We start from the raw sequence: 16,717 nt of genomic DNA, 5'->3' as shown, positions 1-16,717 counted from the left end.
TTGCGGATACAGACTATCACGGCTGCTACTCTGAAACCTTAGATAGAAGAGAAACTTGTATTCTAGTTGTGTTGGAAATAGAGAGAGACTAGAGAGGCAGAGAGAAGTGAAGTGAATACAAACGAGCTGAAGCTGGAGAAGAGGATGGCTCCAAGGACTGGGAATGAGATGTAAACACGTTCACTTCTAGATTACTAGCTCAGACGGGAGGTGGTCTCTGCTCAGCTCCTAGCAGACAGGATCTACATCCCACAAACTACATCCCTAATTAGCTTTAAATCAGCTGCCTTGGCTGGCAGCCTCAGCTCAGAAACTATGATGGGTCACAAAAACTTACTTCCCCTCACAGCCAACATGTGATCACTCCAGGGTCATAGAATCATAGAATATCAGGGTTGGAAGGGACCCCAGAAGGTCATCTAGTCCAACCCCCTGCTCAAAGCAGGACCAATTCCCAGTTAAATCATCTCAGCCAGGGCTTTGTCAAGCCTGACCTTAAAAACCTCTAAGGAAGGAGATTCTACCACCTCCCTAGGTAATGCATTCCAGTGTTTCACCACCCTCTTAGTGAAAAAGTTTTTCCTAATATCCAATCTAAACCTCCCCCACTGCAACTTGAGACCATTACTCCTCGTTCTGTCATCTGCTACCATTGAGAACAGTCTAGAGCCATCCTCTTTGGAACCCCCTTTCAGGTAGTTGAAAGCAGCTATCAAATCCCCCCTCATTCTTCTCTTCTGCAGGCTAAACAATCCCAGCTCCCTCAGCCTCTCCTCATAAGTCATGTGTTCTAGACCCCTAATCATTTTTGTTGCCCTTCACTGGACTCTCTCCAATTTATCCACATCCTTCTTGAAGTGTGGGGCCCAAAACTGGACACAGTACTCCAGATGAGGCCTCACCAATGTCGAATAGAGGGGAACGATCACGTCCCTCGATCTGCTCGCTATGCCCCTACTTATACATCTCAAAATGCCATTGGCCTTCTTGGCAACAAGGGCACACTGCTGACTCATATCCAGCTTCTCGTCCACTGTCACCCCTAGGTCCTTTTCCGCAGAACTGCTGCCTAGCCATTCGGTCCCTAGTCTGTAGCGGTGCATTGGGTTCTTCCGTCCTAAGTGCAGGACCCTGCACTTATCCTTATTGAACCTCATCAGATTTCTTTTGGCCCAATCCTCCAATTTGTCTAGGTCCTTCTGTATCCTATCCCTCCCCTCCAGCGTATCTACCACTCCTCCCAGTTTAGTATCATCCGCAAATTTGCTGAGAGTGCAATCCACACCATCCTCCAGATCATTTATGAAGATATTGAACAAAACCGGCCCCAGGACCGACCCTTGGGGCACTCCACTTGATACCAGCTGCCAACTAGACACGGAGCCATTGATCACTACCCGTTGAGCCCGACAATCTAGCCAGCTTTCTACCCACCTTATAGTGCATTCATCCAGCCCATACTTCCTTAACTTGCTGACAAGAATACTGTGGGAGACCGTGTCAAAAGCTTTGCTAAAGTCAAGAAACAATACATCCACTGCTTTCCCTTCATCCACAGAACCAGTAGTCTCATCATAAAAGGCGATTAGATTAGTCAGGCATGACCTTCCCTTGGTGAATCCATGCTGGCTGTTCCTGATCACCTTCCTCTCATGCAAGTGCTTCAGGATTGATTCTTTGAGGACCTGCTCCATGATTTTTCCAGGGACTGAGGTGAGGCTGACTGGCCTGTAGTCAGGTCGAGGTAAACTTCACATCTAGACAAATTCCATCTCCAGCCAATCCTTCATCAACATAGAATTAACTTTTAAAACCTGTTTCAGTTACACTGAAGCTTAACAGAACTTGCTTTGGGTTTGAAGAGTGCCACAAAGAAGGGCAGAGCTGCACCCATTGATTTTAATGGTACACCCCTGTAAGAGTGACAGTACAACTTGGCCCACTTTAGCTCACTGATATGCAGTTTTCCTCCAGCACCATCTCAAATATAAAATTAATGTACCAGACAAGTACATCTATCACTGAAGACAATGTGAATTGTATGAATGTGTCTGAAAGCAGAATTTGGTCCCATATGTTTAACAATATCTCCCTTACATGTGTCACTTAGAGCTGATGGAGTATTATGAGTAATACGGTTTGTTATGGATTTAGCTGCTCTTTAAATTATCAGATTGTTTGGAAGCCAAATTTGGTCGCCTATGAGTGTATTCATTACTCATGTTTGCTGAATAGTTTCGACAGATACATTTTCAGACCAGAGGCTCTTCATTAACAGTTTACTTTGACTATTTGCACCTTTTGTTCCATGATCTTAAAGTGCCTTACAAACAATTAAGTCTCACACTGCTCCTGTGGAGAGACACAACCTGCAATTTAATGATGGGAAACTGATCTGAAGAAATTAAATGATTCATCCAAGGTCACATGGGGAATCAGTGGCAGAATTGGTAACAGAACAGTGGAGTCCTGACCATTAGTTTTGTAAAATCATGGACAGTTTGGGGAAGCACCAACTGACTGGGGCAAAAGCAAATGCAGTATCTGTTTCCAAAAATGAAAGCGTGATCCTGGCAGTTACTGACCAGTCAGACCACATGCACCTTGTTAGTATACTGGGAAAATAATCCGGTTGCTTAAGAGCTTTTGCGGCTCTGGTGACTCAGCAATGGAGAAGTTCTCTTTCTAACAGACCGGGAGTGATCTCTTCAATGCGCTACTTGTCTTTGTTTCTCTGTTCTCTAGGTCTTGCAACTGCCGCCATGGGGGCTCTGCTGTGGGATCTCTTGCTGCTGTGTTTGTTTGCCCACGTGCTCGGCGACTGTCAGAGGGACTGTCTGAGCTGCAACAGACACTTGTACAACCAACAGGACAACTTCAATGTTCTCGTAAGTCAGTCAAGGCCATAGCCTCACTCACTCTCCAGCGACTGACATGCAGATGTCCCAGGTGCACCAGTAATGCTGCCCTGTCCCGATGTCACCAGCATTAGGAACAGATAACACAAGCAATCACCTAGAGCCACATCAGGAGATGGGGGGCAGTAGAATTGGTAAAGTGCTTCACGGGAATAAATGAGCCCTTCTGTCAGGGTTCCTTCCCCACTCTGAACTCTAGGGTACAGATGTGGGGACCCACATGAAAGACCCCCTAAACTTATTCTTTCCAGTTTAGGTTAAAAACTCCCCCAAGGTACAAACTTTTCCTTGGCCTTGAACAGTAATCTGCCACCACCAAGCGTTTTAAACAAAGAACAGGGAAAGAGACCACTTGGAGACGTTTTTCCCCAAGCCCTACACACCCCCTTTCCTGGGGAGGCTTGAGAATAATATCCTAACCAAATTGTTACAAAATCATGAAAGACCCAAACCCCTGGATCTTGGAACAATGGAAAAATCAGTCAGGTTCTTAAAAGAAGGATTTTATTAAAAAAAAGAAAGGTAAAAGTCATCTCTGTAAAATCAGGATGGAAAATACTTTACAGGGTATTCAGATTCAAAACACAGAGGGCAAAACCCTCTGGGCAAAACCTTAAACTTACAGAAAACAGGAATAAACCTCCCTCTTAACACAGGGAAAATTCACATAAAACAAAAGATTAACTAATCCGCCTTGCCTGACTTACCTATACTGGTTGCAATATTGGAGACTTGGCTTAGGATGGGTTGGAGAAGATGGATTTCCATCTGGCTTCTCTCAGTCTCAAGAGAGAACAACCATGTAAACAAAGAGCACAAACAAAAGCCTTCCCCCGCCCCAAGATTTTAAAGTATCTTGTCCCCTTATTTGTCCTTTGGGTCAGGTGCCAGCCAGGTTTGCTGAGCTTCTTAACCCTTTACAGGTAACAGGATGTTGCCTCTGGCCAGGAGGGATTTTATATATAGAAAGGTGGTTACCCTTCCCTTTATATTTATGACACCTTCTATCCCTCTTTTTTTGTTGGAAATATACCAGGGTCATCTTGTACCCCATAGTGAGATCCCCACCTGCACCCATCCACTCCAGAATCCTTTATTCCTTGCATTAGCAGCCAGGGCAGCCCCATGCAAAGGACTCTCAGGAGCGTTTGGAAGTAAGGTGGGAGATCAGATCCGTTCATCTCCTAGGGCTTCCAGGGACAGACCTGGGGGTTGCTTTGCAGGAGAGCTATATCATCTATGAGTGTGTGAAACATCCAGCTATATTTTTATGGCTACAGATTAAGAAGATCAATGGCTAGAGGGACAGTCAAGTAAATAAAAAGCATAGAAACAAAGGCCTGATTCTGAGCTAGCATGCCCTGGTGTAAATCAGGAGTAATCCTATAGAAGTTAATGGAGTTACACCAGTGTAAAACTAGCATAGCACAGTGGTGAATCAGGTCCACCCTTCTCTTCTCTGAATTTGTTAGGAGCCCTGGAAGGCACCTCCTAAAGCTGGAATACTTTGTGGGACCTGTATGTTTGGCACAGGGACCTATAACATAGCACCGCGTACAGCTATGGCATTATATACATGGCTAGCAATGGTAAAGGCCTGTGTTTTAAGAGCAGCAGGTTACAAGTTCTCACCCAGATGTCACCTGTGTGCAGGTCAGTTAGACACTGAGAGGTCTTATTTCCACCCACAATCGTAGAATTTCTGAGATTGATTACATTAGGACACTTGCTTCTTGGACTTTCGACACTATAGCAAGGGGTGCATTAAAAATAACGCAGAAAGACAGGCTTGTTGGGGCTGTGGACACACAAGTGGGGTGTTTCAATCTGATATGTTGAGGGCCCCCAATCAGAAAGCTGAGATCTTGGTGTTGTCAGCTTCCCACCCCCGAAAATACAGTTGCCAGGTGTCTGGTTTTCGACCAGAAGGTCCAGTAGAAAAGGGAACCTGGCCGGGTCCGGTCAGCGCTGCTGACCAGACACTAAAAGTTTGGTTGCCTACAGTAACCAGCCTCTGACACCAGGGCTGCTGTAGCCTGGAAGAGCGCTCAGGAAGGGCTTGCGTGGAAGGAGGCACCAGCGGCTCCCCTGTCCTGCCCCGAGCATGGCTCTGCCTGTCCCACTCACCCACCCCCAATCGCCTGCGCCCGGAGTGTGGCTCTCCCTGCCCCACTCAGCCCCCCTGCACCCCACCCCTAGAGCACAGCTCTCTCTTCCCTGCCCTACCCCAGTCACCCTCCCACCCTCAGAGCCTGGCTCTCCCTCCCGTGACTTGTCCCAGTTACTCACCCCTATAGCCCGGCTCTCTCTCCAATGTCCTGCCCCAGTCACCTCTAGAGCCCTGCTCAGCTGGGAGTGGGAGGGTGGTGGAGATAGCAGCGAGCGATGGGGCGGGGCCTCGAGGGAAAGAGGCAGAGCAGGGGGCGGGAGAGGTTCCAGCACTCAGTGTCCGGTTTTCACAAATGCGAAAGTTGGCCACCCTACCCCAAAACAATCTCTAGGCCCAAACTGCTCATAGATAGAATCTGAGCCATTTCCTGATGTGACTTTGTTCTGAGGACAAAAGAGTTTTTCGAAGTGTCAACCCTCGAGTCAGCCCAGACAGAGACAAGACTGTTATAGGGACACTTAATTACAGCACCTAGATCACAGCTGGCTTGAACCATTTCACTGCTCCCCCCACTATTCTACTGCAGCTTTAAGCCCATAGAGAAGAATAGTCCTGCCTTTCTTCTTCTTCACACCTCCTTCTCTCTCTCGAGCACAGTGTTTGTTAGGCAGTGAATCCTGACCAGTTTTATTGGCAACAATGTGTCTGAAAGGCCTTGTCTGGCTCTATAAATTTCTGTTGAAGTTTATGGCTCACAAGAGGTACCACAGAATGCACCAGGCAAAGGAGCGGAAAAGCCCAGCTCATAAAAAACAAGTCTCAGTAACTGCACCCAGGAGAAGGGTTTGCAGTTTGCCTTGGGAGTTACAGCTGGGCTCAAGGAGAGTCAGGATTTGATTCCCGTCTGGTGCATATTAATAATCAGTGGGAAGTGGCTGAGAGAATGTCCATCTGTATGGGTAACGGTAGCTTCTATTACTTGGTGTCCTGTGCAGAGGAAGAATTTCCAAGGATTTGTATTTACACTGGAAGAGGTGGATAAAGGGCCTGAAGTAACTCTCACCCCCTCATCACAAGATTGAGGTGGCAGAGCTGGGGGATCTAATGCACCAGCTTTACTGTGTCTCTGACTTCACACTGACACAGTCTGCTAGGGTACCTGCTGCACTGCGAGTCCTGATCCACAAACACTCATGTAACCCTTCTGCCTGTCAGAGCTGGCAGCAACAAGGGCCGGGTTCAGTATCTAGGGGTTCCATTCCAATAACACAATGCACAACCGGCTCGAGCCCCCACCCAGTGACAAATATATACCACCCCCACTGGGCGCCTCCAAGAGGCAATACTTCCCCTCTCGCAAGCACATAGTCTGAGTGTAGCAAAAAGCCTTTTAATAACAGAGAAAAACAATGTGGCATTATGTTGGAGAAACACCACCAACAGGATTCATAACACAACCCATGAGCAAAAAAACCCACCCCAAGCAAATTGGGGGGTGTCTTTTCCCTTTGGTTCTTGAGTCCACCAACCCAAAATCACCCAAAGTCCCAAAAGTCCAACGACCCAAAAGTCTCTGTCCCTGGTCAGGGCAGCCCCAGAGTTCAAAAGTTTATCTGCAGAGTTTTACCTCCCAACCTGGGTGGAGATTGCAGGGGTGGGGGGGAATTAAGGGGCACTTTATGTGGTCCAAAGCTGATGGCCCCAACTCTCCATGGGGCTCCGCTCTGCCAGCCGCCCCATGAGCTGCTCTAGGCATCTGACAAACTGCTCTGCTCGCCATCCCACAAACTGCTCCACCATATATCTTCAGGCTCCCCCACTACTTAACACAACACTCAGTGATTTCAGCTCTTAGTAAGTTTAGCTCTTTTGTGATTGCAGCTTGTAGTAGGGGAGCCTCAGTGCTGGGGCACCATTAGCCCAAAGTGAATTCAGCTCTGCAGCCTGTAACTAGACTCCTAATAGAATCAAAATTAGCTCTGATATTCCACAGCGGAAAGAGAAGAAAGTGAAATTAACATGTAAGGCCCTCACCAGAGGGCCCATATCACCAAGTATTAATACCTGTCCCCAACCTCTCCCAATTCACAGAGTTTTGGAACCCATGTCCCTTGCCTAGCGAGTGTTACTTAGTTGATGGCGAGTCCCTCCATCATAACAAAAGGCCAAGTACAGTTCCACTGTCCTTGATTCCCATAATCAGGGTAATAACAATTTATTCTTCCTGCCCCAATAACAGAGACACTGAGGATCCCACAGCAGCCAAAGTGACCATTTGGGCAGCTATGGCCTCATTCTAGGCGGGGTGGGTGTGCCTATGCAAATGAGATTGGCCCCTGAAGTTCTTTTCCACAACTTGCCACACCTCACCACCAGATGTCAGGGTGGAGCTCATCCTGACTCTGCTTACATACTCATGTTCAGGGCTGGCTTTAGATGCCTCCTGGTACTGATTGAAGTGTCAGGAAAAGGATTTACAAAGTTGGTCACACTAATCTGGGCACATGATGATGACAGATTAGGCCAAATGAATCATATTGCTGAATGCAGATTGGCTGTGGTTAGTGCTCTTATCCATACAACTGTTTAGATTCCATCCAGTCTCCTGCTTCCTGCATCAGTGGCAGTAAGGGGTTGTGCAGGAAGGCTGCTCAGCCGCTCCCATTGCTTAACAGGGACCACTCTGGCCGGTTGGGCTCTGAAGAGCAATTATTCATATCAATTTTAGAGTGCAATCTGCCTTCCCACTCCAAGCTAGGGCTGGACAAGGGTTACAATAAGGGCGGTGTGGGGATACACAGCTAAAAGCCAAGGGAGAAATATCCCTCTTCTACCAGGCTCAAGGGAGCAGAACTCCCCACACGTCCTCCTCAGTTCCAGTTGGGTTTGGGCAAACTTTGCCATCCCTATTCTGTTTCTTTCATACAACCCTGTGCACTGCAGCTAGAAGGGAAAGTGCTAAATACTCAGAGAAAAGCAGTTCTCATGTGATTTCCAGCCTCAGCTGTTTAAATCCAAAATGTCTAGATTATTCTTCATTATTTGTATTACTGGGATGCCTAGAAGCCCCAGTCATAAACCAGCACCCCTTGGCAAGGTGCTGTACAAACCTAGAATAAAGAGACAGTCCCTGCCCCAAAGAGCTTACAGTCTCAGTAATGTAAGCCAAACTTTTGGATGTTCATCTGAACCTCTGTACCCTTTCGGAAGCTCAGCCACTGCTAATGCAAACCACCATTTAGAATAAAGGCGTTGGCCACATTATAGTTTCATGCATGAATATTACTCTGAAGGATTTTAAGTCTCATCCTCTCTTTTACATGTAAAATAGTGCGTTGAAGACACACACACAAAAACAAACACCTCTGGCTGAATCCAGCCTGGGTTGGTAATAATCAAAAGCAGCTGCTGCCTGTTTGGTGGCCTCTGTGAAACACTCTTTGTGTCTTTACACCCCCTTTCCAGCACCCAGGTACCCCTAACATAATGGACAATAGCTAGTCCCCTTTCTCAGCATTCTCAACACAGACACCAACAACTGCATGGTCCATGGAGGGTGCGTGGCCATCTGATTCCCAGAAGTGGTCTCTCCTCCTGGGCAAGGTTGAGGCATGGAGAAGGAGGAAGCTGACATGATCACTCCTCCTGTTGTAAATGTTCTGGGGATAACAAGAGGACTTCAAACTCCAGGGCTGTCAAGCTAGCAGTAAGTGCATTCAGAATGGAAACTTTTAATTGGAAAGGAATGAATCAGCATGTCAGACCCGACTCCCCGACCCCAACAGACATGAGCCTTGGGAGCTGGCGCGTAACTTTATAATCTAGTCTTTAGACACATTTTCAGAAACCATGCTAAGCTTTGCTAGTCTCCTGAGTCACTCCCACTCTAACTCGTCGCAACAACTCATCCCTGTTGCCAGCTGTTTGTCCCTCAGGACTCAGCCTTACACGTACAAATGAAAACTGTCTTTGTCAAGACCAGCGAGGCTCACTGTGCCGATACAAGGTGACGTTCTGATCTGATTCAACATGTAAACTGATTAATGAGCATTACTTAGTTCAGAGCATCTCCTGATGCAGATCACACATGTGGAGAGGGGCAGAGCAGGACTGGAAGGATAGGAAAGAGGACATTTCTATCCTCCCTAAGCTATGATGGAAATGAAGGGCCTGATCCCGAGAGGTGATGAGTAGCTGCATCTCCCATGGAAGTCAGTAGGAGGTGCACTTGCTGACCACTCTCCGGATCAGGCCCTAGCTTCCCTAGGGAAGTTTGGGTGTCTAGATCAGTATCTTCTCATTCCTTGGTTATCACTGCTCCGATCTTTCTAGCCTGTTGTGCAGGAAAATGAGACTTGCCTTCAGCACTTGATTAAAGAGCACACAGGGATGAGAGCCATTAAAGACTCTGGCCAGTACTTTTTCACAGTTCATAATGCTTTCTTTTCCTCTCTATTGATCCTCTGTGACAGCCTTGGTAGGCGCCTCTCTTTCCCTATTGTTCTTTTCTCCTTGGTATGTATTGATTTCCCCTCCCCCTTTCTATTTCTTAACAAGCCCAAGACAGTACATCACGGTGTTTTACTTGAGTTTGTCATGGTGACAAGTCCTGAGTCACTTGGGTACATTTCACAGGATGCATCTTCTGCACTGAATGCCCTGCAGGATCCATCACCCTGCAGCAGATGGGCCAGACTTGGACTGCAGGAGGCACCTTCTGCATCAGCAAACCTCCTATAAATGTGCTGAAGAAGTTAATTCCTATTGTGAGGGGTTCTTCTAGGGACCCTCAGTGCACTCGTTATCTGCAGGAGTGGGAAGCAATATGGCCCAATGGTTAGGGCACTACCCTAGGACTCAAAAGTCTTGCACTCCCATCCTAGCTCTGCCATTAACTTGCCAAGTGACCTTGGACAAATTATTCTCTGTGCCCATGTTTCCCCAATTGTAGAATGGGGATAATAATGCTTAGATGATGATTACCAGATACTATGGTGATGAGCACAGTGTAATTGCCTAGCTACAGCCAACCAAGACATCAGCTGATCATGGTGCCGCCACATCACCCAGCCCAGTGATTTTGGAACCAAACATGGATCTTCCAAATCTTTGTGTTAGGCTTATGTTTTGTAAGTGTGATTCTGGCCAGTGCCAACCTGGAAATGCAGGGGGAGAGGGAGGAGATGGTTGGGACAGTAGGGAATGCACTGCACTTCTCTGGGTATGCCTACATTGCAAATTAAAACCCACGGCGCTGAGTCTCAGAGCCCAAGTCAATTGACTTGTGCTCTGGGCTAAAAATAACAGTATAGAAGTTCCCACTTTGGCTGCAGCCTAGGCTCTGAAATCCCCCCAGTGGGGTGGGACTTGAAGCCCGGGTTCCAGCTCAAATTGGAGCATCTACACTAGTATTTTTAGCCCCACAGCACAAGCCCCACAACCCCCAGTCACTTGACCTGGGCTCTGAGACTTGGTACTGTGGGTTTTTCTTTGCAGTTTAGACATACCCTCTGAGCTGGCTGGCTCTGTTTGCCAGGAGAAGACTCACCATAAACTGCACATGGATTGTCTTTTAACATATATGGATTTTACAGTTCTCTAAATGAGAGAATTATTGTGTGCAGTGCATTCCAGTAGCACCAAGAGGCCGCAGCGAAGATCAACGCCTATTGCACAAGTGCCTGTCGATTTAGATTGTGAGTTCTTCAGGGCAGGGACTATCCCAAAGAGTTTGCAGCCTAAATATATACAGACAAAGGAAACGTCTTTGTCCCCATTCTGTAGATAAGGAACAGAGATTAAGTAACTTGCCCAAAGCCACAAAGATTCTGTGGCAGAGCAAATGGCTCAACCCTTATCTCCCAATCCCTCCCCCAAGGCCTTCACCACAAAACTAGTCTTCCTCTCTATTCTCCTGCTTAAAAAAACATGGAATAACAGTTGCGTTTTTCAGTCTGCGCTCTTTTAGACCTGGAGAGCAGCAACAGGATATTTAATACCTCACACAGCTTAACAGCTCTCAGAGGGGCAGCACATATAAATAATTTACCATCTTGTAGAAAGAGTGCTACCACCTGGAAGATGCTCAGAGACTACAGGGCACAGCGCTTGGATCAACTACATGAGCATTCAGCTCAGTCTGAATCTGCTCAGACGTCTAGAGACATCAAGTAGGGGCATAGCGAGCAGATCGAGGGACGTGATCGTCCCCCTCTATTCGACATTGGTGAGGCCTCATCTGGAGTACTGTGTCCAGTTTTGGGCCCCACACTTCAAGAAGGATGTGGATAAATTGGAGAGAGTCCAGCGAAGGGCAACAAAAATTATTAGGGGACTGGAACACATGAGTTATGAGGAGAGGCTGAGGGAGCTGGGATTGTTTAGCCTGCAGAAGAGAAGAATGAGGGGGGATTTGATAGCTGCTTTCAACTACCTGAAAGGGGGTTCCAAAGAGGATGGCTCTAGACTGTTCTCAATGGTAGCAGATGACAGAACGAGGAGTAATGGTCTCAAGTTGCAGTGGGGGAGGTTTAGATTGGATATTAGGAAAAACTTTTTCACTAAGAGGGTGGTGAAACACTGGAATGCATTACCTAGGGAGGTGGTAGAATCTCCTTCCTTAGAGGTTTTTAAGGTCAGGCTTGACAAAGCCCTGGCTGGGATGATTTAACTGGGAATTGGTCCTGCTTTGAGCAGGGGGTTGGACTAGATGACCTTCTGGGGTCCCTTCCAACCCTGATATTCTATGATTCTATGATTCTAAGTTCACACAGGACATGCTCAGAAGTACTCAGTCCCGTACTGGTAATTGATCCCTCTCCTTAGTCACGTAGTGTAAATCCAAATGACCCACTGATGTCAATGGAGTTACTCCAGTTTGTCAGGAGCGTAATGAGAATTTGACTTAATTACATTTATAGCTCTTCACTTGTTGTTACTCATCCTATCACTCAATCTACTAGAGCAGTAGTTCTCAAACTTATTTGATCAGGCCCCTCTTCTTTGTGTCTGTAGTCATTTATGCCCCCTCCCCAAGTACATATATCACCACCCAGCTCTGAAGGCAGAGCGGAGAGCAGCGGCTGCTGGTTGGGTGCCCAGCTCTGAAGGCAGTGCTCTGCCAGCTGCAGCACAGAAGGGTGGCAATGTGAAAAGTGATATTTGTCAATATCACTTTTCACAGCAGACTTAGCGCCCCATTGCCACCCTTACTTCTGCACTGCTGCTGCCATCCTGGGGCTGACCAGGTGAGGGATTGGCAGGGGAGGAGATCCTGAGTCTGGGCTGCCTCCCAGTGAGGGATTCCTGCAGAGGGCGGGGAGGAGGAGAACCTGGGTGTGCACAAGCCCCACCATCCCAGCTGACAGCTGGAGCTCTTTTAAAAAAAAAAAGAAAAGAAAGGCACACAGCTCGTGGTTCCTGTAACACATCCTGTGCCTCTCTTGGGAGGCCCGCCCCATAGTTTGAGAACCGCTGTACTAAAGCAGGGGTCCTTAATCTTGTCTGAATCACACCCCACCATAGAAACTTTTTTTTAAACTTAGAGCCCCGTCCCTTTTTCCAATAGCAAAAATGATACCGCTACATAACCATGTATTCCTCAGACAAGGCACCCAAACTACCCTAACTCTGCCCCCAGAGAGATGCCAGCTTATCTTATCCACACGTCCAGTCTTGAAATTGTGTGTTTCAGGATATTAGCTTTCTAACGTCTCATACATGGCTCTGGTAGTAAATGTGCTGCTTTGACACCACGGCAACCTTTTCCTTTTTCATACAAGTGCTCTACCTTCATGATCTGACCAAATAAAGTTTGCATACAGAGACATATTAGCCATGTGTCTAATGACACTTGGAGAGCTGGCCACCTGATTCAGCAGGTTATGCTGAGCACCAGCTGAATCATAGGACTGGAAGGGACCTTGAGAGATCATCTAGTCCAGTCCCCTGCGCTCATGGTGGGACTAGGTATTATCTAGACCATCCCTGACAGGTGTTTGTCTAACCTGCTCTTAAAAATCTCCAATGATGGAGATTCCACAACCTCCCTCTGCAATTTATTCCAGTGCTTAATTATCCTGACAGGAAGTTTTTCCTAACGTCCAACCTAAACCACCCTGGCTGCACTTCAAGCCCATTGCTTCTTGTCCTATCCTCAGAGGTCAATGAGAACTTTCCTCCCTCCTCCTTGTAACAACCTTTTATGTAGTTTAAAACTTTTATGTCCCCTTTCAGTCTTCTCTTCTCCAGACTAAACAAACCCACCTTTTTTCAAACTTCCCTCAAAGGTCATGTTTTCTAAACCTTTAATCATTTTCGTTGCTCTGCTCGGGACTTTCTCCAATTTGTCCACATCTTTCCTGAAATGTGGCATCCAGAACTCAACACAATACTCCCATTGAGGCCTAATCAATGCTAAGGAGAGCAGAATAATTACTGCTCATGTCTTGCTTACAACATACCTGCTAATACATCCCAGCAGGATGTTCGCTTTTTTTGCAGCAGTGATCCACTATGACCCCCAGATCCCTTTCTGCAGTACTCCTTCCTAGGCAGTCATTTCCCATTTTGTACATGTGCAAATTATTGTTCCTTCCTAAGTTGAGTACTTTGCATTTGTCCTTATTGAATTTCATCTTACTGACTTCAGACCATTTCTCCAGTTTGTCCAGATCATTTTGAATTTTAATCCTATCCAAAACACTTGCAACCCCTCCCAGCTTGGTATTGTCTACAAACTTTATAAGTGTACTCTCTGTGCCAGTGGTTTTCAAACTTTTTGTATTGGTGACCCCTTTCACACAGCAAGCCTCTGAGTGTGACCCCCGCTGATCCATTAAAAATGGGAGGGGTAATTTAATTTAATGGAGGCTGGGAGCTGTCAGTCCCAAGGAGTTGACAGCTTGCGATCCCCATGTAACCACCTTGTGACCTCCTGAGGGGTCAGGACCCCGTTTGGGAACCCCTGCTCTATGCCATTATCTAAATCATTGATGAAGATATCGAACAGAACCGGACCAACAACTGATTCCTGTGGGACCCCCACTTGATAGGTCCTTCCAGCTTGATTGTGAACCACTGATAACTATTCTCAGGGAACGATTTTCCAACCAGTTATGCACCCATCTTATAGTAGCTCCATCTAGCTTGTATTTCCCTAGTTTGTTTATGAGACGATCATGCGAGACAATATAAAAAGCCTTACTGAAGCCAAGATATACACATGTGCTGCTTCCCCCCATCCACGAGACTTGTTACTCTGACAAAGAAAGCTATTAGATTGGTTTAACATGATTTGTTCTTGACAAATCCATGCAACTATTACCTATCATCTTATAATCTTCTAGGTGTGGACTGATGTGGAGAAAGTAAATAAGGAATTTACTCCTTCTCATAACACAAGAACTAGGGGTCACCAAATGAATTAATAGGCAGCAGGTTTAAAACAAACAAAAGGAAGTATTTCTTCACACAATGCACAGTCAACCTGTGGAACTCTTTGCCACAGGATGTTGTGAAAGCCAAGACTATAACAGGGTTCAAAAAAGAACTAGATAAATTCACGGAGGATATTGGCTATTAGCCAGAATGGTCCGGGATGGTGTCCCTAGCTTCTGTTTGCCAGAAGCTGGGAATGGGCAACAGGGGATGGATCACTTGATGATTACCTGTTCTGTTCATTTCCTCTGAAGCACCTCGCATTGGCCACTGTCAGAAGACAGGATACTGGGCTAGCTGGACCTTTGGTCAGACCTAGTATGCTGTTCTTATGTTTGCAAATTGATTACTTAATTATTTGCTCCATTATCTATCCAGATACTGAAGTTAAGATGACTGGTTTGTAATTCCCCAGGGTTGTTCTTATTCCCCTTTTTATAGATTAGCACTATATTTGCCCTTTTCCAAGTCCTCTGGAATCTCACTCATCTTCCATGACTTTTTGAAGATGGCTCACATATCTCCTCAGTCAGCAGCTCCTTGAGTATTCTAGGATGTATTTCATGAGGCCCTGGTGACTTGAAGACACCTAACTTATCTAAGTAATTTTTAACTTATTCTTTCCCTATTTTAGTCTCGGATCCTACCTCATTTTCACCGGCATTCACTATGTTAGACATCCAATCGTTATGAACCTTTTTGGTGAAAACAAACAAAAAAGTCATTTAGCACCTCTACCATTTCCATATTTTCTGTTATTGTTTTTCCCCCCTCACTGAGTAACAGGCCTACTCTGTCCTTGGTCTTTCTCTTGCTTCTAATGTATTTGTATTGAGTATCCTCAGCACCTTGAAGGATCAGGCTCTTAATAAGGTCTGGGGAATTACTGCCTTCTGTGTCTAATTAACAATTTGTAAAATGTTTTGGTGTGCTATGTATGGCTTTAAAGACGGTTGTGAAGTAGCTCAGCCACTGTATGATTAGGATTGTTTTTTTCACTGACAAATGGAACTCTTTGTTGTGGATGGATAAGGTGGGCTGAGTTCCCTACACTCAGGACATAGCTGCAGGAGCAGAGCTGAAGTCATTAGAGTGCCTAGTTTGAGAAGTGCAACCTGAATTCTGTGCCAGGTCTCAACACCACTAACTCAAATTTGACCTGGTTCACTGCACTCCCCTAAAGTTTGATGCCCCCCAGTTGAGAACCTTGAGCACAACAGTCCCCCAGTTAGAGTTACCTCCTCCTGTACGCTCTACCTTGTAACCATGCACAGGACATGCAGTGCAAATGACTTGGTCCTAGGAAGGTACTGGTTTATATTCTACACCAAGCCCTGGATTCATTCTGAGGGCAAGTCTACATTTAAAATGCTACATTTGCACAGTTGCACCACTGTAGCACTTTAATGAAGTCACTCCTGCTGGCTGACTTGGTCTGTGAGAGGAGCTTTTGGAACCTCTACAGCTCTTGACTCCCCACCCCCAATTTCCCTGTAAAGGACAACAGACAGTTAACACAGCTGATGCATCATTACGGTTAGTTTTGAACACCCATCACCATCCCATGCTGTGCTCTCCCATGGTCTCTGTGCTTCAGCACTATGACTAATCCCTGCCATAACATGCTTCACCTTCAACAGCCCTTCAAGGGCACAGCAGAAGGGAGAAGGCTTCTGTGAGCTCTTGCTGCTGCTGTGCTTGGGAGCAGCGATGTGATGGCCTCGCAGCGAGGGATTGTGCAGATGGTCACTTTCTGGCTCAGTAGCCCAGGCAATCACTAGGGATGATGAACGAATGCATGCACTGGAAGAATCCGCGTTAGCAGCTGGCGTCATGAGTGGCCCCTGGCAGGCAGCTAAGCAAACGGGTATTTGGAGCAGGAGGGAGGGTGGCAAATGAGTACAAAATAATGGATTGCATGGGGAAGTAAATAAGAACTAGAAGGTGATAAAGCAAGGCTGTTCCTATGATCCTGTTGCTCACTTATCATAGTTATTAATATAGGACCAATGATTTAAAGGGAAACAGGATCAGGACCATAGTCTGCCCAGGAGGTTGCTCTCCCTTTCTGTATTAATAGCAATAATTTGCGAATCAGCTACTATAAACCCCCATTATCATATGCTCAGATTTCTGACACGTTCCCAGCTCAGGCTAAGATTCAAGACTCAAAGATTTATTTTTTTCCTCTTGAAAGTTAGAGCAAAGTCCCTCCAGTTCCTTTTTTTATTGCAAAAAATTATTTTCCCAT

At 46.3% G+C, this 16,717-nt stretch overlaps 1 protein-coding gene across 1 annotated transcript in view; it reads left to right on the top strand.

Moving 5' to 3' along the window:
- PNOC (prepronociceptin) overlaps nt 1-16,717 on the top strand; it is a 48,759-nt gene that overhangs the window by 16,131 nt on the left and 15,911 nt on the right. Inside the window, exon 2 of the mRNA XM_048845837.2 lies at nt 2,746-2,888. Coding sequence (XP_048701794.1) covers nt 2,763-2,888 — 126 coding nt within the window. The 5' untranslated portion in view covers nt 2,746-2,762. The remainder of the gene's footprint in view (nt 1-2,745; nt 2,889-16,717) is intronic.

This window comes from Caretta caretta, chromosome 3, assembly GCF_965140235.1.
Source record: "Caretta caretta isolate rCarCar2 chromosome 3, rCarCar1.hap1, whole genome shotgun sequence".
NCBI classification, from domain to species: Eukaryota; Metazoa; Chordata; order Testudines; family Cheloniidae; genus Caretta; species Caretta caretta.
The sequence above is the reverse complement of the archived record's forward strand: the minus strand, read 5'-3'. Positions and strand labels throughout refer to the sequence as shown.